The sequence below is a fragment of the Mus musculus genome, chromosome 12 (assembly GCF_000001635.26).
Source record: "Mus musculus strain C57BL/6J chromosome 12, GRCm38.p6 C57BL/6J".
Classification (NCBI taxonomy): domain Eukaryota; kingdom Metazoa; phylum Chordata; class Mammalia; order Rodentia; family Muridae; genus Mus; species Mus musculus.
The window spans coordinates 83,784,123-83,804,870 of NC_000078.6; the positions used below are offsets into that span (position 1 = coordinate 83,784,123).

The 20,748-nt window shown below is 47.6% G+C and overlaps 2 protein-coding genes across 18 annotated transcripts in view; one reads left to right on the forward strand and one right to left on the reverse strand.

Annotated features, from left to right (window-relative positions):
* Positions 1–11,018, forward strand: part of Papln (papilin, proteoglycan-like sulfated glycoprotein) — a 32,147-nt gene extending 21,129 nt beyond the window's left edge. For 2 of the 4 annotated variants that reach the window (XM_006515505.4, XM_011244005.3), the window contains 5 exons: positions 142–279; positions 2,433–2,560; positions 2,647–2,755; positions 5,033–5,199; positions 7,710–11,018. In XM_006515505.4, the coding sequence (XP_006515568.1) occupies positions 142–279; positions 2,433–2,560; positions 2,647–2,755; positions 5,033–5,199; positions 7,710–7,885 (718 nt within the window). In that variant the 3' untranslated portion in view covers positions 7,886–11,018. The remainder of the gene's footprint in view (positions 1–141; positions 280–2,432; positions 2,561–2,646; positions 2,756–5,032; positions 5,200–7,709) is intronic. The other 2 variants (NM_001205343.1, NM_130887.3) reach the window with 1 other exon arrangement.
* Positions 9,912–20,748, reverse strand: part of Numb (NUMB endocytic adaptor protein) — a 127,909-nt gene continuing 117,072 nt past the window's right edge. For 6 of the 14 annotated variants that reach the window (XM_006515578.2, XM_006515576.2, XM_006515573.3 and 3 more), the window contains 5 exons: positions 19,658–19,862; positions 16,891–17,184; positions 15,386–15,535; positions 13,075–13,221; positions 9,914–12,032 (listed from right to left, as the gene is read on the reverse strand). In XM_006515578.2, the coding sequence (XP_006515641.1) occupies positions 11,317–12,032; positions 13,075–13,221; positions 15,386–15,535; positions 16,891–17,184; positions 19,658–19,862 (1,512 nt within the window). In that variant the 3' untranslated portion in view covers positions 9,914–11,316. Of the gene's footprint in view, positions 12,033–13,074; positions 13,222–15,385; positions 15,536–16,890; positions 17,185–19,657; positions 19,863–20,748 lie in introns of all 14 variants that reach the window. The other 8 variants (NR_073563.1, NM_001272056.1, NM_010949.2 and 5 more) reach the window with 4 other exon arrangements.

Genomic DNA, 20,748 nt, shown 5'->3' on the forward strand with positions numbered 1-20,748 from the left:
TTCTTAACAACAGTGTTGGGGTCCCAAACAGAACTAAAGGATCATTTTAGGAAGCCAATACTGACTAGAGAGGGAGAATGAGGTTCACGCAGAGGACCCTGTTGTGGCGAGAAGTGGAAGACCAGGCCCCTTGTTCTGTAGGTTACGTCTGGACCGGACTCAGCCTGGAGTGGTAGATGCCAGTCCTGGCCAGCGGATCCGGCTGACCTGCCGTGCTGAAGGCTTCCCGGTCCCTACCATCGAGTGGCAAAGAGATGGGCAGCTGGTCTCTTCTCCCAGGTCCATTCATCCCGTCCCTCCTGCTGCCCTGGCCTGTCTCTAGCCACACCTCATCCTATGGAGGCCAGAGCAGGACTCTAGGCCCTGGAGGAACAGAGTTGGAACGCAACAATTCTGGGCATTTCCAAAGTATGGTTGATGACAATAGGAGGTCGGCCAAGGGAGGAGGCAGCTCTGCACGGCCTGGGTGGTTCCCATTGCTGCTGTTGACAGTCTGTCTTGGGAGATGCAGGGAGCTATTCAGGAGTATGTGCAGCTTGCCAGCAGGTTACACACAGGCGCTAACTAGCACGCAGTTCACTACAGAATCGGGATTTGAGGCTGTTTGCACATGGCAAAAACAATAAGTCTAAGCCCTTAATCCCAGCACCCTGGAGGCAGAGGTAGTTCCTGTGAGTTAAGGCCAGCCTGGTCTATGTATGGAGTCCCAGAATAGTCTGAACTATATAGTGCGAGCCATTGAAAGGGAAAGTATCCACTCGGGACCCCTAAAACCAAGTTCTTAGCACAAAGGAGATTTATTTATCTCCGAGAAGACAAAGGGCAGGGAATAAGAGACAAAGACAGGAGCTAGAGGAGGAGGGAGACAGGGAAGGAGCGGGACGTTTGTCCTACAGAGGGACAAAGGACTGTCTCTGGATAGAGAAGATAGTGTCTCTGGTTAGAGTGGCCCATAGGAAGATGTGGTTTATAAAGGTACAAGAGGGGACTGGAGAGGTGGCTCAGAGGATCAGAGCACTGACTGCTCTTCCAGAGGTCCTGAGTTCAATTCCCAGCAGCCACATGGTGCTCATAACCACCTGGTGCCCTCTTCTGCATGTATGTACAGGCATACATTCAGGCAGAACATTGCATACATAACAAATAAATCTTTAAAAAATAAGTACAAGAAGAACACCCCTGCCAGGATGAGGTATTTAATTGGGCATGTTAATTAGGTGAGCCAAAGGGGGCTTTTGATTGCTGGACTTCAATACTTTGAGAGTTGGACCTTAGCAGTCAGCCTCAGGAGCGGGAAGTGGCCAAGTTAGGGACCAGACCTTGGTGGCTTGTGATGCTGAGCGTGTACTTTTGTTTCATGCCAGCTGCAGGGCTGCACCGAGCTGTCAGCAGCAGCTGACGGTGCTTTGCCTTGTGCTCTGGCACAAGTGTGGTCCTGCCAGATTATTTCTGCAATTGTATGATGTTTGGAATTCTGGGAACTTTTCAGAGGATACATAAATGCTAGCTCCTCCACCCCCAGAGGGTAGGTTGTTGTCAGTCATTCAGGGGGGTAGGTTGCAGTTTGTTAGTAGCAAAGAAGCAACAAAAGGAAAGAAATTAGACTTAGGGATCTCTCTCCTTCCACCCTATCCTTCTTTCTCTCCTATGTAGTGAAAGAGGTTGAAACTGTGTGTGTGTGTGTGTGTGTGTGTGTGTGTGTGTGTGTGTGTGATAAAGGGTGGGGAAAAGAACCCACTAAGTAACAAACAAAAGTCAACTACAGTTGCTTGCTTTAGGAATGTAATCTCATGGTTTTTCGCAAGGCAGAGGGAAAGGGAGGAGAAGGGCAAGGCTGGCAACCCCAGTGCTGGAATTATAAGCACTCCCCCGCCATGCCTGCTTGCCTGCCTCTCATCCTCCCCCTTCCTCTCTTTTAAATATGGATTCTGAGGGTTGAACTTAGTCCTTATGCTTGCAAGACAAGCACTTTACTGCAGTGGCTGACTTGCAACTTGCTCTGTAGAGCAAACTCAAACTCAAGAGATTCGTCCTGCCTTTGCCTCTTGAGTGCTGGGATTAAAGGCCCACGCTATAACTCATCTCCCCACCCACCTTTTTTTGTTTTTTGACATAGAGATCACACTGTAGCTCAGGCTGGCATGGGAGTCACAATCCTCCTGCTTTGCCAGTCCCTGAGTTCTGGGATTATAGGCCAACACACCTGGCCCCAAATAGCTTTTAAATCAGAAAATGTGAAATGATGTGTTACTGAGTTTAGAAGCCAGGTATCATCAAGTGACTTACTGAAGTGCAGGCACTGCACTGTGTGGGCCCTCAGCGGCTCTCTGGGTAGGCATTTTTGAACAGTAGGGTCCTGCCCAGCTCCCCTCCCTACAATGCCTCTCCTGATCCACTTGGGTCAAAGACAAATGACAGTGTTTCATCCCCAGGCACCAGGTGCAGCCTGATGGCTCTCTGGTCATCAGCCGAGTGGATGTGGAAGATGGGGGCTACTACAGCTGTGTTGCTTTTAATGGGCAGGACCGAGACCAGCGCTGGGTCCAGCTCAGAGTTCTCAGTAAGGAGGAAGTCTGGGGGTGGGGGAGGTGGTGGGAGGTGGCAGAGGGGTTGGGTTAGCCACTGACAATATCTTCTCATGCCTAGGGGAGCTGACAATCACAGGCCTGCCTCCTGCTGTGACCGTGGCAGAGGGTGACACTGCCAGGCTTCTGTGTGTGGTGGCTGGAGAAAGTGTGAACATCCGGTGGTCCAGGTAAAGTGGTACTGCAGACAGCGTAGTCAGTAGAGTCTCACTCTGTCAGAAATGTCACTGTCAACACTGCCCCTATGCCATGCTCTGAGGCCTAGGGCCAGGGCTGGAGGCTGCAGCCTCTTCCTACACCACAGAGCTCCAGAGAACAGCTTTCCCATTGGCTGGGCTGCCGTTTCTTTTTCTTTTCTTTTTCTTTTTCTTTCTTGGTTTTTCGAGACAGGGTTTCTCTGTATAGCCCTGGCTGTCCTGGTATAGACCAGGCTGGCCTCGAACTCAGAAATTTGCCTGCCTCTGCCTCCCAAGTGCTGGGATTAAAGGTGTATGCTACTACACCAGGCACTAATTTCTTAACCTTAGTATCACTGAAATATTGGACCAGACAAACTTGCTGTTTTAGGCTTGTGCATGGTAGGCTTGGCAGCATCTAGAACATCCACTTGCTAACAGTAGTATTCTCTCTGTCCAGGTTAAGACAGTGAACAGAATTTCCAGACATGGCCGTTTCCTCCATATTGAGACCCTCAGGGCTGCATGCAGCTTTGGAGTCTTCAATGATTTTTTTTCCAAATGTACTTATGTGTATGAATGTTTTGTTACATGTGTATGTGTACAACATATAGGCCTGGTGCCTATGGAGGGTGAGAAAGAGAAAGAAAAGGGGTCGGATCTCCTGGAACTGGGGTTACAGATGGCCGTGAGCCACCATGCAGTTGCTGGAAACTGAACCATGGTCCTCTGCAAGAATGAGTTCTTAACTGCTAAGCCATCTCTCTGGCCCCAATTTCAGTGAACTCTGATCCAAACTGTACCAGAACTTAGGTTACTGTTTGGAGACCTGGGGGTCACTTGGACTCAGTCCACTATGAGCTGAGAGATGGTCCAGGTTTCCCTCAGGTGCTGACTGTGCATAAAGGAACGTAGTAAGGCTTTGGATCAGGGAGAATCGGGGAAGAGACCAGGGAGGGAGCAAGAGGGAGATGCTCTTGGGAGGAGTAACAAGTGGCCAACAGCGAGCATTTCCAGGAGAGATGCATTGGTGGGATGGGTGATAGTGACAGTGGTGGTCAGGTGCCTCTTAGATGACCTTGATGCCAGGGGCTTCAGTGCTCAGAGTCCCCACTTGGAAGCATGGGGACATCTTGCTGTCTCTACTGATCATTGCTTTATCTACATCTGGCTCCTGCTCTAGGGGACATGGTACTGGAGAGGCCACCAATCACCTCCCTGCCCCTCCCACCACAGGATGGTCTCAGTCTTTCCCTCATCTGTGGTGACATCCTACTGGCCACTTGCTTTTTTTTTTCTCAAAACACTCCCTTCCCAAGGCTTCCCTAGTGTCCTCAGAGCTGTCACCTGAACAGCTTTAGAGACGTACCCATCCACATGTGCAAATGATACACTTCTGGGTCCGGACTTTGCGGCTCCAGATCTCAGACTTAACATCTCACAGCTATCTCAGACTCAAAGCATCACCTCACTGTTCACTCCTTTCTACTCATCAGTGAGTGATGTGAGTGAGTGAGTGGCGGGCATCAGCGAGCTGAGACCTAGTCATCCGTTTGCCCTCTTGGGGAGAGGAGGTAGGTCCTAGAACCACCATCGCCCAGTGACCAAGCCGTCTGGTTTTCTGTCTCCACCTCCTACATCTGACCTTCACTGTCTGTATACTTCAGTGTCCTGTCATCTTCTCTGTGTGCACGAAGCAGCACCTGCTCACTGCTTGCCCTTATTCCAGGGCACCCCACCCAGACCCTGCTCCCCTCAAGCCCCCAGCCACTCCCATTGCCTGCTTAAACATTTGCTAGGAACTCAAGAGTCCTGACTGGCTCCCTCTGCCTTCTTGCTTTGACAGTGACAGCTTGTCCTCAAGTTCCCAAATCCCCACAGTCCTCTTCCACTGGCCAGCCCTGCTGCGGTCTCCTCTCCTCACGTCAGCTGCCTCTTTCTTGTGGGAGGCTCTCTGGACACTGGCAACCTCTCCTGTGCCATGAAGGCACATGTACCCTTCCCCTGACCCTGGGGCCTGGCATTTGTCAGTGACCAGCTGGAGTGGGCTCCTTTGTGGATTCAGGGCAAATTGTAATGAGTGAGCTGAGTTGTGCCACTGGCTTTTAATGTCCTCCTACCAATTGAGTGCACCTGTCCCCTCTTCCCTGAGGTGTCATCTACCCACCCTCATGGGGAGAGAAGGTTAGCTCTGGAATAGCCTTGGCTAATGTCTTTCTCCTCTTCCAGGCCTCTCAGGGCGTATCTCTCCCGATGTTCTCTCCCCTCCAGGAATGGCCTGCCAATACAGGCCGACGGTCACCGTGTGCACCAGTCCCCAGATGGCACACTGTTGATCCACAACTTGCGGCCCAGGGACGAGGGCTCTTACACATGCAGTGCCTTCCGTGGGAGCCAGGCTGTGAGTCGCAGCACCGAGGTGAAGGTGGCCCTCCCAGGTGAGAAAGGCTCGTCATGGGCTTTGCTGTCCTGAAGGCAGCTGAGCACCAAGGGCCACGGGCACGTTCTCATCTGTGCTCACGTTCTGGTTACTGGCACTGTAACAGGGGTGGGTGTTTCTTATGGCCCCAGAGCCCTGCTTTACTGGGGCTAGCCCACCATCTAAGGCCATGGTGAAGATGTAGCAAAGTGGTCAGAGTTCTGTCATTCAGCTTTATCCCTAACATAATGTTCATGGTGGTTGGCTGCTAAAGTCCAAATTCTAATCAGGGTGGCAGAAGGCCCTGTGGGTCTGGGCTGTGGCTCAGTGCAGAGCTCTTGCCTAAGGCCTTAGGCTCTAGCCCAGCACCGTGACAAACACGGAGAACAAATAAATAGAAAAGGCAGAGGACAGATTCTTTGATCATTGTTGGCACAGTCTCCTTTCCAAATCACGTACAGTTTGTAATTTAAAGATAAAGATTAAAAATTTATATAAAAAATGGCTGTAGGATGGAAACGTGTGTTTTTGATCATCTAGGCATGTAATAGGATACAGTCACCCTCATCCTTTTTCCACGAGACAGGCAGCCAGAGAGCTGCAGGGTGTTCCCACTTGTTCACACAGCAGATTTGTGGCCAGCTGGGACTCAAGCCCAGGCTTTTTGACTCCTGATTTTACTTAACTTATGTAGCCCAGGCTGACCTTGAACTTGTTATGTAGCCAACGCTGGTCTCACCTTTAATCTCCCTGCCTCTGCTTCCAAGGTGCTACTGTGCCTGTTCTCTTAAGCTCCATCTCAGAACTCGTGAAGCAGGACTGTTTGATGTTCAAACTTGCAGGGGCTCTGTGTTTAAGTGACAGGGCAGGAGGGGCCCCTCACAGTGCTCTCCACAGGTCTTAGTGTTTCAGGGAGATGGAACATCAAACAGCTCAGAGCCTCCAGTCAAACAGCCAGTTCTCATAACCTGAGGTGCATCCCGAAGATGCCAGAGAAAGGGTTCTTGGCTTGGCGGTAATGGTACCAACTGCCTGGTGTGCTTGAACATTGCCGTGCCACCGGGGCAGGCCTGGCTGTCCTCCTGGATGCCAGACTGCGGGTGAGAACTGGCCAGGGGTTGAAGGTGTCTGCTACAGTGTTGCTTTGTGAGACTGACACTCAGGTTTCCCTCTGTGAGCTCCCTGGGACCCTAGGGCCCAGACAAGTGCTCTGCAATATGGAGACTCACACGGCTGTGACTGTGTGTGCCTGTGTGACCACACTCTGGTCAAAGTCCCATATGGCAGGACTTCTACCTTTGATGTTTCTAGAAAATCCTACTCATCTATACACTGATCAAACTAATAAGACCAGGAAAACCCAGAATGCAGATTTACTGTGGTGAAGAGAAGAGACCTTAGGAGACTGAGGATCTGAGCATGGTGATACATGGTGACACATGCCTATGAATTCTAGAACATTATCCTGACTTAAGACAAAACCTACCACACTACCAAACTCCTCAAGGGGACCTGGATGTTTACATTTGTGATCAGCCGTAGATGTGTCTACAGTGAGGGAAGCTTGTTTGACAATGGTGGCTAGTAGGCTTTTAGGCTTTTGGTGATGTGTGGCTGCCAAGCTGATCTCCCAGACACCACCCACGGCCACAGGCCTCTTTTGCTCTCTGCTGCATGTGGCTAAGAATATGTTCCATATTCTGGAGGCATCTCTCCAGAAGCCCGGCTGTCCCCCCCCAGCCTGTCTGTATTCCTTTCACTGACCAGGCTGCAGATCTGTTCTAACTCGTTGGTTTGGAGTCACATAGTGAGTGTCTCATGACTGGGAGCACTGGAGTTAGTTGGCTTAGGCTTTTCTCACCCTGGCTTGTTCTGCCCAAGGGTTAAGTGAATAGGATATATTGTGGGGACAAAGGCTGTCTGCTAACCATTCTGTCTGCCTCATTTTCTGAGGGGAGGACACGGCTGTGGGGCCAGGGCAGCAGACAGCACTCAGGTTTTTGCTGTGTGCCTGGTGGTAGGGACAGTGCTGCAAGAGCCTGCAGAGAGAAGGGGGGTAATTGTAGGATGAGAGAGTGGAATCAAATTCTTAACAATCACCAGACACTCGTAGGATATTGAGGGTGGCACGCGGGCTTGGGCCTCCGTGTAGTCTTAGAACTTTGAAGATTCATCACGTTCTCGGGTGGAAACCAGGAAAGATGGGGATATAGGAGACAGATGCAAGCTGGGAGGTTGGTGGAACCCAGTAGCAATAGGAAGATGGCAATGGCTTACTGACTTCCGGTTTCCCTAGGACTGACCCTACTGATCTTTCCTGCCAATCTGGGCCCATATAGCTGTCATTGGCTTTGCAGTTCCAGACAGTAGGGCAGGAAGTTAAATGTGGAGCCGTCGATGGTCTAGCCAGAAATAGGAAAGCCTGGAAAAGGCTGTGCACTGGGCATAGGCCGCAGATAAGGGTCACAGGAGGGCCTGTGAGAGGCTGCAGCGAGAGCTGCCTCAGCCCTTTCTCTCCTTGTCCTGCAGCGCCAGCCGCACAGTCCAGGGACCTAGGCAAGGACTGCATCGACCAGCCGGAGCTGGCCAACTGTGCGTTGATCCTGCAGGCCCAGCTCTGTGGCAATGAATATTACTCCAGCTTCTGCTGTGCCAGCTGCTCCCGCTTCCAGCCAAATGCCCAGCCTGTGTGGCAGCAGGGATGAAGGCTGGCTGTGGCGCCAGGTCTGGATAGTTTGCTGGGGAGAAGGGATGGTAAGACATGGCTTGCAGAGGGAGTCGTCTTTCAGATCCTGCCCCTCTCAGAAATCCAGGGTTGAGCCCCAGCAGCTGCCAGTGCCGGCTTCCCTTGTAGTGCTCAGCAGGGTCTGTCTGATATGACCACAGGCTGCTGTGAAGAAGAGGAACCCTTTACACCTCCCCTCTATAGTATCTACTGCACCGAGGACCTTTTATCTGAAATGCTTTGGACCAAAGTGTTTTAAGCTATTAAGTATTTGTAGACTTTACTAATTGAACGTCCCTAACCTAAAGTTCTGAAATGCTCCGAAGCTTCAAAGACCCAATCGCCATGTCAGCTTTCAAAACTGTCCGGGTTTCGAAGCACGTTTGATTTTGGGTGAGAGGTGCTCAATTTGTACAGAGAATCCACTTAGCGCACTGCAGAGCCAGCTGGGTGGGGTGTCTGTGATGGCAGGGGGACGGTAACTGCTCAGTCAGACAAGGATTCCTGCTAGAATCCAGGTCTGTGTGTGGGGAGAGGTGAGCAGTCATTCAGGCTGTCCATCTTCCTGGGCAGTGGCAGTGGCACAGCTGCCTTCACCACCATCAGTGTGTGAAGCTCACAGTGTAATGCCAGGGAAAAGCACTCAGCAAGGTGGAGGCCATAGGCTGCGATGCAGGGGTGTGGGATGGAAAAGCCAGACAGCCTGAAAAGGTCCACTCCTTACACAGCTCACTGGCCTGCTCTGAGTAGTGAAGAGTCATGCTTCCTTAAGTAGGAATCTGTGGAGCTTATCTGTTGCTAGAGAAACTCAGACTATGCTGCAAACAGTGGCTGGGAGCTGGTGAGATGGCTCAGTGGTTAAGGCACTCACTGGCAAGCCTGATGGCTGGAATGTGCTCTCTGGAACCTCCCTGGTGGGTGGCAGAACTGACTCAGGCCAGCCGCCCTGACTGCACGCACGGAAGCACAGCTGTAAAGTCCGTAGAACAGCAGCTGCGAATGGTGCTGCAATGGTGCTGCAAGCCTACAATCCCAGGGCTCGAGAGGCTGAAGCAGGAGAGCTACAGTGTGAGGCAGTCTGGGCCACAGTGAGATCCTGCCTCAGAGTAAACAACCCATAGAACCCAGCATCAGCGGATGTGACGTGACACCCAGGGCAGTGATTTTAGTAGTCTGAGCTGCAGGAAGGCATTCATCTTTTACAATCTCCGATTTCTTAATGCTCTAGGAAGAGGCCTGGATTTAATGAGCTTCCAGGGCTCGTCCCACTTTTTCTCTGACTCCTCTGGAAGACTGTCTAGTAACACAGGTTACTATGGGAGCAAAGTTCTGACACTTGCTGGAACACAAAGCTCCCTGTGTGAGTGGTGTCTCAGGAATATCTAGGTTCCAGGCATTTTTGTTGCAGGTGGGAGTAGGGGCTGAATGGGGGGGGGGGTGAGGGATGAAATGCTCCAGGTCAGGGTGCTGAACCTCATGCTACACAGAGCACACAAGTAACTCCCCAGCCTAAAGCACAGCTTGGGAACCTCCCTTCTTCTACTGATAGTCTGACTTAATTGGCCGTGTGAGTAGACTGGGTATTATAGGTGATGTGTGAACATGCCTGTGTGTGCACTGGGGGATCGCATGCATGCTTAGAACATGTTCCACTGAGCTACACCTTGGGTAATTCCAATCTATAGCTAAGACTGAGAAGCAGTGCTGTCAGGCATGGTGGGACACACACACCTTAAAGCCCAGCATTTGAGAGATAGAGGTAGGTGGATCTCTGAGCTCAAGACCAGCCAGGGCTACATAGTGAGACCCTGTCTCTACTCCCACAGCTCCACTCTACCCCTGGGCTGGGGCTAACAGTCTCTGGCTTCTTGGTGTAGACCATACTATTGCTGCAGATCCCAGTCATACCCTGAAATTTAAGGATATACTAATCCCCCCAAAAGATTTTATAGTTACAAGTTAGAAATGAGCTGTAAAAAGAGAGATTAAAAACAGAACTATAAACCCATTTGCAAATAAGAACAGCCCTTCATGGGCAAAAGCTCTACCACGAACATTTATTTTTGTTAAAGCAGATTATAAATTCTCATCAGTACAAATATATATATATGTGTATATATATATGTATATATAACTTACATTTGATTGTAAGGCCAACGTTCAAAAGTAAAAATGAGATGGGGTCTCATGTTGTTACCCATGGTCAAGTAGCTGCAACTGGCATGGGATGCTCTGTTCATGGTTGGGGCAGAAGGGGACACAGACACACACAGCACAGAAGCCAGAATCTCATCCCTGTAAAACTTATGGGAACAAAACTTCAAGGACAGAGCCCATTAAGACCCACATTACAAACCGACACAATAGCCTGCGTTCCCTTTTCTGGATATGATTATGTCATTGTCACCGTAATGCTAAAGGATTAACATAAGGAAATTGCAATGATATGTAAAAGATTCAACATACATTCTCTAGAGCATAGATTTGATTCCATTCAAATGATGACATTAGAATTTCACCATAGGTTTAAAACCAGGACAACACTGCTTGCTCATCTTATTAAAACTACTACCTAGTGACTGCACGGGTCATCGGTATGACCATTTCGCAGTGTGCTAGTTAACATGAATGGTCACAAACAAGCCAGGGCTCCTGCCTACAACTTCCAACCCTTCCTCTTTTTTACTTCAATAGGCATCAATGATAAATCAATCTTATGTACAATTTCTTACATCTAACCCGCTCACTTTTGGCAAGATTACTTACAACTCATACTTTTTAATATTGAGAACTATTTAAAATATTCTAGGTGCATAAAAATAAAGATTTTGGCTTTTTGATATATATATATATATTTATAATATTTATTCTGTAACTCAAAATGGAAGCTCAGCTTTATCCCCAGACTACAGCTCTACTGGGCAGCTGCTGCTGTGCCCTCCCGTGAACCCAGCAGCATAGCCTGCCTGGCTTCACCCAGCCACACTGTCCCCATCGAGCGATTGCTAAGACAGCCCAGGACTGGGAGGAACGGGTGACTGGCCTGAAAAATAAAGGGAGATTGTTTTGCTTCCTGTTATGTTTTATATTCCAGTAAATGTGCTTTGAATACAGATTCCTCTTCAGATCTTCTGCCTCTCTGCTGCCAGAGATTTGTTAGGGTCAGAGGGGCCAGAAGGCCAGGTTTCCTTGGCTTCTCTAGCCTAGCTGCAGGGCAGTCCTCCCCAGGGAGGCTTGCCTCACTTCTGTGGACGTCACCCCTTGCTGGACTGTGCTTGGACTTGCTCCTTGGGACCTCTGGGATTAGTGAAAAGTGTGCTGATCTGGAAAGCAAACAAAGTCCCCTTTGCTCCTTTGCCCTCCACCCCCTGCTCTTGCCTAAGTACAGAAAACACCTGTCACAGAGACTGCCTAAAGTTCTATTTCAAATGTTTTCTGTAAGTCACTGGAGAAAGGGTTGGTAGGAGAAGGATTTGTACGCTGCTTGGACTTGCTTTCTAGTGCGGCCCACTGAGCTTCGAAAGGATCCACTGGGCAGGTGCCTGGAGGGACTTCTGCATGCCTGTTTCCTGAGGCTAGCCCACCATTGTCTACACCATTGAAAGCTGCAGAACCATTGAGGTGCTGAGCAGGAGGCTTAAAGAAGGGACTGGTGGTAGCACTACTTGTCTCATATTGAGGGAATGTCTGCTGCTTGGCCAGGCTTGGCGACTGATGTGGATGAGTTGTCTGAGGGTGGCCTGCAGTGCCAAACACATTGGCTACCATCTGGGATGGGGTGATGCCCACTACAGGCACATTAGAGGCTGGGTAGGGCATCCCGTTGGCCACAGGGTAGGACTGGGTAGGGACAAAGGCTGGTTGTAGGGGTGGGACCACACCCACGGGCACAGGCTGGGACGTGAGGAAGGCATGTCCTTGGAAAGGAGGTGCTGGAGGGGCAATGGCGGCGGGCGGAGGCGGCTGGAGAACTGGCTGCAGAGGGGCAGCTGAGACCTGAGGCTGCTGGGCCCGCACACTCTTTGACACTTCTTCTAACCAGCGGTCAGCTTCAGAGGGAGTGCGTCTGTGACCAGCCTGGAAGAGACCTGGAGAGGCAGCACCAGAAGACTGACCCCACTCAGTCCCTAGAACCAGAGAGAGAGAGGGAGTGGGGAAGAGTTAGAAGTCTTTCTTACTTGGTAACCTTGGTTATGTGAATGTTCCTAAATGTCCCATGATGGAGGGACTAAAGTGTAACCAGCCTAGGACTCTGCTTTAGTGGGATGAGATCCTGTTAGAGCACGATGTCATCTGAAGGCATGTGGAGGCTCAGATGCCCTAAAGCAAGGCAGCTGGCTGGTGTCAGAACCCTTTCATGCTGCCATGGCACATCCCTAGCAGAGAGACTGGCTATAATACTCCATGGCTCACAGAGCTGGGCCCAAGGGGCATGCCTGTGTTCCCAAACAAGGAGTTTGAGGCAGATGGACTGAGTTACAGGCTACAAAACAAGGCTCTGTCTTAAAAACCCAAATCCTACTGGGCAGTGGTGGCACATGCCTTTAATCCCAGCACTTGGGAGGCAGAGGCAGGTGGATTTCTGAGTTGAAGGCCAGCCTGGTCTACAGAGTGAGTTCCAGGACAGCCAGGGCTACACAGAGAAACCCTGTCTCGAAAAACCAAACCAACCAACCAACCAACCAACCAACCAACCAACCAAAAAACCCCAAACCAAAAACCTCAAAACCAAAACCATGAATAATTAAAAAACTATTCTCCCCCCACCCCCCAACACTTCAAACGCCAACAGCAGTGGAGTAAACCTCTAATCTCAGCACTCAGAGGCACAGGCAGGCAGGTCTCTAGCTCCAAACCATCCCAGAAAAGCTAGTAAAGATACCAAAAAGTCTGGACACGCTCTCTGTGGCGCTTTAGATGAACCTGCAGTGCATGGTACCTTTACCATAGGCAGCTGTGTGCCTAAATCCAGTGGCTTATTAGAATTCTATGGCAGCCAAGTCCCACAGTCCTGAGAACAGTCCATCTAATCCTTTTATTCCCAGTTATTTCTCACAGCCACTTCTGTCTAGGAAAGAATATAGTTTTCATAGTAGTCCTCATTCAGGTAGCTGGCCATTTTTTAGAACTTGCTCCCAAAATCTATTTCAACATCTCTGGCCACCTTACCCGGATGTATGGCTGCAATTTCCTTGTTAGCAGCATCAGGGACATGGGCCCAGGGGTTGGTTTCACGGACAGGCATTGCTACGTGTGCTAGAGCAGTATTGGCTGGCTTAGCAGTAAGCACATGGGAGGCTGAGTCAGTGCCATTAGCTACAATGGAGCAGACAACATGGATGGAGTTAATTCATGCAGGGTGTCCAAGCTACACGAGATGGGTCAGTCAGGCCAACGTACAATATTGGAACAGACAAGACAGAGCAGTTGGTGCGGGGATGCTCATGCAATCCTGCAGTGGATATACATACCTTTTCACAAAAACAGAGACCGTATCAAATAACTGTACTGATAAATGACTGTTCTTTGAAAATGTGTATATGAGAGACAAAATGAAGCCTAATAAATACAATTTCATATTAAATTGATTATTTAGCAACTAGGCTTTGGCTTAAAATTAAGTAGATAAAGCATCTTGTTCTACACTTTTCTAAAAGATCAAATCAGGCCAACAATAACAATGGGTTAAGTATAATAATTTCTTAGTATGTTCTCAGCATCAAGATAACACTATTTTATATACACCAAATTCAACTCTTTCTAAAGTCTCATAAATCTGGGATTAGGGAAGGAGTTCCAATGTGTTCTACAGATGCCTAAAGCCAGATAGCTCCCGGTATAATACTGTGTTTTTACCTATGCATTCAAACCTAGGATAAAGCTTAATTTATAAGCTTGGTACACCGAGAGGCTAATAATTACTGTAAGAACATATTATAATAAACTTATTTAAAACATGAATTTTTTGTTTCTGGAATTTTCTATTTAATGTTTTGAGATAGTAATTAACCACAGGCAATTGAAACTTCAGAAATGGAGGCCATGAATGAAGGGTCTACAGTTTGCCTATACAACTAGTAAAAAAAAAAAATCATATGATATGTGTTTCCATTTACTTTAATACATTTGCCATTTGCTGCTATCTCTGTCTTTTCCCCATGTAATATTCATAATATCCAGAGAGCTGGGCTTCCTCTCCTCATCTCCTCAGGCCTCTTCCTTTATCAGTCTCTAGTCTATATTCCAGCTTTCCATCATGTTTAGCATGGATGATGTCCCTTTAGCACTGGACAACCACACTGGGTCAGGGTATTGGTATTGTTTACCTGGGGCTATGAAACAACAACAAAACTACAACAGCTAGAGACTGGAAGCCCCCTAAAGACAAAGGACATCGCTCCGTTCAGGTTCTATAACCAGTGCCCTACAAGCAGACGGCAGTGGGATGTAAGTGGGGCAGGAAGATCTGAATTTAAATCCCAGCTGCACAGCTTGCACAATTCACTCAGCCTATCCGAGCCTCAGTCTTCTTTGTAATGGTTACCTTAAAGAACTATTTGAAGATTAAATAAGACAACATGTGAGCATTTCCCAGTGTGTCAGGCACTGTTTATCAAGTTTACTTTTTCTAGTACTACAAATGTCTGTTAGATGAGAAGGAAAGCTGTGCGATGATACAAAGGACACATGACTATAAGTATGTCAAAAGATTGAGACCCAGAAGCAAAACAAAGAGTTATGGCAGCTTCTTCCAGGGGTAACAGCACTGTCCTGTAGTGCAGCCCTTTCTACTTGAAAAGTTCTCAAAAGACATGGGAATGGGCAATTGTCAGAGCCACTGATTCACTGACCTGTGAGCTGGGAATTTAATTTAGCATACTGGGGGTTAGGGGGAATGGCACCAACTCCAACCCTGAAGTAACTCTATTGTCACAAAAGCCAATTTAGAGACCACAGAATGAACCAGTGAGCCAGAAGAGAGGCTTCTACTTTATGAATCTCAGTAGAGAGAAGGTAGGTCTAGGTCTCAATGTTAACACCACTGGCATTTTGGGATGGATGGTAATTTGTTGTAGGTGCTGTCTTGCATGTTGAAGGATTTTTGGCAGTACTTCGAATGCTATAATAATCCCAAAATGTCTCCATACAATGAATACCAAATCTTCCCTGAGGTGGCCAAATTGTCCTTGGTGGAGAATCACAGAGCTTAAACCAATCTTGACAGCTGTTCTGTTCCGTAGGTCAAGAGGCAAATAAAGCAGTGAGTGGAGGCTACAGAGACTTTCTCGGATGCGTAGACAGATGAATTCATGCCAAATGATGAAAAGCGGACAGCTTAGACAAGAGAACAAAAGCCCAAAGATGTGACTGACAGGGAAACGAGGGATGCTGGCAAGCTCAGGATGCCAACTTCAGTTCAGGAGAAGCATGCTCACAGGATTAGTTTTAAAGAGAAAAACTGAGGTCAGAGGTCACCTACCTTGTAACACAGGAGACTGTGGTGCCACCAATGTCACTGGTTTGGTCATTGGGGCGGAGGAGAAGGGGTCCTCAGAGGGCGTGCTGAAGGCACTGGTGATCTGGGAACACAAGGAGCTGATGCTCTCGGCCTCTCCTTCCACCTCGGGCACTGCAAGGCAAAAGGAAATGGTTCCAGACAGGAAAGAGAGGAGTCCTGAAATATGACGGTACAGTGTGGGCTGCCAGTTCTCACTTTAGCTCTTTCCCTTGCCGAAGGACAAGTCTCAACTGTCAGGCTACACAATCAGCTTCAGTAAATTAATACCTCAACTTTCAGACAGGAAAGTAGAAAACATCAGTAACTCATGCACTAAGATCATCTTTCTCTGCAAATCCCTAATCTATCTCTCTTTGAGACTTTGTTGGGAATTTGGTGGTTTTTTTTTTTTTTTTTTAATGTGAGGCTTTTTTGTATAGCTGGGTCTTTCTGGAAGATCTCTGCAACCTATTTTAACTTTCAACCAGTTCCCAGAAGCTACAACCCAATCAATTCTAGAGCTGAAATGTAGGATGCTAAAGACTTTGAGATTCTGGGGGGAGAGGGGATGGAGGAGGCAGGACAGGGCTCTGAGAACATTTCCTCATTTCTGAGCAAACAGTTTATGTGTACTGAACCTTTGCTCATCTGTGAAGAGAGAAAGATTCTGTGCTGCATCTGCCCCAGAGGGAGACTGCAACGAGGTACTTGAAGCACCTACAGTTGTTTTGAGGGTGCTGAGAGCTGAGAGCCTTGCCATCATCACCTAACTCCAACTGTTCTCTAAGCCGAGTTCTACTGCGCACAGGCCTGTCTTCTCTGCGCTTGTACAGTGTTGTCAGGAGTGTCTACTGAGCCAGAGCTTCCTCCTGGTCAGTTATGGAGACAGCATGTCTCGTCTCAGAGGGAAGGGTAATAGATAGGGCCAGTAAAAGCACCAACCAGATCTAACATTTTAGCTGTAGCGCGTATGATAAGGATAGAGCTTACAGATTGGCTCAGCTGAACTGAGGATACACAGCAGCCATGAATAAATGAGCGGCCACCTGCTCCTGATGAACATTAGACCTTAGATTTGTATAAGAGCCATTTAGAGTTTCTTCCCCAGGAAGCCAACCTCTCACATATACAAGGGACACTTACCCATTTCTTCTGTTCCTTTGACAGTGCTGCTATTAACCTGTAAATGTTTCTAAAGCCTATTTAATTCTCTGGGGTCCTATGAGCACAGAAAGAATGGAAATTTGGAACTTTTTATGTAAAGAAATAGGCTAGCTGAGAGAGAGTACACCCGTGTCAGGACAAACCACGGACCTTGTAGTTCAGGCTAGAAATTCCACTGTCACTACTGATGGAAGAGAAATTAACTACTCATGACCCTAGTTTGTGCTCATATGAAATGACACGCACTATAATAGTTTCAGAGAGACAGGCATGACTAACTTAAAGGGATTTGTGTTGCTTCTGACGGAGCTAGAGCACAGTACCTGTGTTTTTTATTGGGAAATCGGTCTTCCTCTGCATAGTGGAAGGCAACTCATTGATGCGTAGGGACAGCTGGCGTTTAAAGGGTGACATCTTCTGGCTAAGAGCAGGAAATCCCCGGAAAGAGCCTTGACGAGCAAGCTGTTCAATTGGTGCATGCCGGCGTGGGATAGCATGGGGATTGTTCATCTCTGAAGATGCAGTGCCATCCGGAGTGGGAGAGGTGGGAGAGGATGGGGATGGAGCAGTGTTGCCAGGAGCCACTGATGGACCAACAACTGTCTTGTCTGTCTCAGCTCAAGAAAACCAAAGTAAAAGACCTTAGACCTCATTAGTGACCTTCAAATATCCTGAGTTCACAGAGCTGAGAGCTCAGAAGCCTTCTCATTCTTTAACTCATGCACTTTCCCATATTCAAATCTAATACATTCTGACAGATGACGGTTTAACAATACCCTGGTTGCTTTATACTCTATTAAGACAGAATTCCAAGCATCTACATAAATGCTCACAGCAAACAGTAACTACTACCATGGGATCCCAATTCCCTCTTCTAGTATGCAGACATACAAACAGACAAAATACCCATAAAACAAATAAATACATTTTTTTTGAGGGGTGGGGGGATTCAAGACACAGTTCTGTTTAGCCCTGGCTGTCCTAGAACTTACTCTATAGACCAGGCTGGCCTTGAATTTATAATCTGCCCGCCTCTGCCTTCCAAGTGCTCCACCACTGTCCAGTGTAAATAATCTTCAGACACAACCCAGCTCCAATGGAGTCCTTGCACAAAGTCCATAGGTACCTGTACTTACATATCACATACCTCCCCTAATGTATACAAATTTAAAATGAAAATTAATCTAAAAAAAAGAATGATAGCCTGGCGTGGTGGTGCACGCCTTTAATCCCAGCAATCGGGAGGCAGAGGCAGGTAAATTTCTGAGTTCGAGGCCAGCCTGGTCTACAAAGTGAGTTCCAGGACAGCCAGGGCTACATAGAAAAACCCTGTCTCGAAAAAACAAAACAAAACAAAACAAAAAAAACAAAAAAACAAAAAAAAGAATGATGAGCTATCTGGATGGCAAAATCCTATTGCCAAACACACATGATCTGGCATAGGTCCAGAGATCAAGTTAGAATTATGCTGGAGGCTTTCTTCCTACTGTCTAGTCTTTAAAGCACAAGATGCTATGTAGGCTTCTGGGGAAACTGTCATAGAGTGTTACCTAGGTGTGGACCCTACAAGCAGAAATAGTGGCTGGTTAGGCAAGATGTGCCCACTGGTTAAACAATGCAAAATCTATTGTGAGGGTAACCAACTACTTTCTAATTGGATTTGGGGCCCTTTCCAAAGGAGGAGGGTCATATCTGGTACTATAAATCTAAGAAAAAACTTGTGGTTCACAGGCTGAGGAGATAGCTAAGCAAGGGAAGTGCTTTCTCTGCCAAGTCTGAGGCCTGGAGCTTGGATCCTCAGGACTCAAGAGAATGCCTCCTGGGCATGGTAGTTCACTTGGGATCCAACACTAAAGAAGGGACAGGGGGGATCCTTAAAGCAAGCTAGCCAGGTTAGACTATCCAAATCAGTGAGCTCTGGGTTGAACTGAGAGACTCTGTCTTATGAATAAGGTGGAGGAGCTGGAGAGATGGCTCAGTGATTAAGAACACTGGCTGCTCTTCCAGGGGACCTGGGTTCAATTCTAAGTACCTACACAGTGGATTACAACCACCTGTACCTCCAGTTCCAGAGTCTACCACTTTTTTCTGGCCTCTAAAGGTACGAGGTACACATGTGGCACACACACACATACATGCAGGCAAAACTCCCATAACACAAAAATTTAAATTTAAAAAGTTGCTGGGCAGTGGTGGCGCACGCCTTTAATCCCAACACTTGGGAGGCAGAGGCAGGTGGATTTCTGAGTTTGAGGTCAGCCTGGTCTACAGAGCGAGTTCCAGGACAGCCAGGGCTACACAGAGAAACCCTGTCTTGAAAAACAAAAACAAAAACAAAAACAAACAAACAAACAAAATTTAAAAAGTTATATAAAAAAAGAATAGAGTGCTAGTGAAGATGACTTGTGGTTTTGGCTTTGGCTTCTGCACACTCTCACACACATATATGAACCTTCATACAAATGTAAAAACACCAACACTCATATCACACACACAAAGACACATGCAAAAACCCCAAAGCCACTTTTGTGACTCAGGATTATTATACCAGTCCTGTAACAGGCACAGTATCACCATTAACTCTCGACCACATCATAACTAGTGTGCCCTTTGTATCCCTAAACCCCAGGGCTATGCTTTCTCCCCAGGTCTTAAGTCTTTGATGGTATTTATGTCTCACAGAGAGAGAGAGAGTGCATCAGAATTAAATCTGTTCCAGGGACAGGAATGGGCAGGGAACAAGGGATGTTTCTCTGCACTTCTTCAACTTCTCTCTCACCTTCCTTAGGACGTACTATAATGAACAGCATAAACGGTTTTTAAGCCAGTCTAAAGAAGGCACTTTTGTAAGATTTTTAGTTTTGTCGTTAAGGTCTTCATGTATTGCTAAGGAATATGTCTTTGAGTGCATGGTGTGGGCAGGGATTGGGAATGCTAAAAATAGAAGCCAGGACCTTGAACATGTGGGAATGCTCTGTCACTGAGCTTCACCTGCAATCCAAGGGTTCCTTCAGTCTGTAAGACACATGTCTATAAACCTGTTGAGAAAACCTGAATTAAATAAACACATTACAGTAGAACACACTGTACCTTTCTTGGCATCTTGCAACTGTTTCATGATCTCCTCTCTTTCGGCTTGCTCAGTGGCAGTTGTGACACGGAATGATCCTTCTCTTGTGAAAGTGGTTCTACTGGCATCAAAAGTAGCAGTGACGCCACACTCCTTCTCCCGCTTCTGTTTACGCTCTAAACAGGCTGCAAAAGCACAGCCCACGGCGTGGCTCAGTCTTTCCCCCTGTAGAGAGCAGGTTTTGAAAGCTCTATGAGAGAGAGTTACAGCACAAATAACTACATACAAACACAGCTGCTGTAAATTACAGTTTAAAGTTAACATGCCAGACAAACTGTCTTTATATCTAAGTCTCCAATTTCCCTTTAATTTTTAATTCTCTGTGTGTGTGTGTGTGTGTACACGCGCGTGCGCGCTTGTTTTCTTGTGCACGTGAATACAGATAACTTTGAGTGAACACCTCAAAGGCCAGAGGTGTTGGATCACCCTGGAGCTGAAGTTTCAGGAGGTTGTGAGATGCTTGACTGAAGTGAGAATGTTGTTTTCTTTTTTAAAAACACAAGAAACAGGAATGTGCTTTTCTTTTATCCCAGGTGTGGGATCTGGGCCTGCCTCAAATTGTCCATAGCAGATGACTATGATTTGCCTCATGCTCGAGCAGGAGGGTGATTTTGCCAGCTGCAGACAGTTTCTGTAATTTTGTGACACTTGGAATTCTGGGAAGTTTTCAGAGGGTACATAAATGCTAGAACCCTGAGAGGTGGACTGTTGGTTAGTTGCTGTTGGCTGTGGTTTGTTAAGCAGCTGCGTGCAAAGAAGAAAGAATAAATTAGGTATCATAATGGCAGAGATCAATCTTACCCAAGGAACTTGACACCCCTAATCAGCAGGAAGTAGTCTATGGATAACATTGCCCCCTTTCCCCTCTATCCTTTTCTCTCTCCTATCTACTGTTAGGGGACTGAAAGGGTAGAAAAAGGGTAGAGAAGGGTGGAAGAAGAAAGAATCCACAAACTAGTAAACGACTGGCTACATTTGACTTGGGTGCTGGGGACAGAACTCAGGGTCAGGATTAGGAGGAGGTTCTCTCTAAAAGCAATATGTGCTTTTC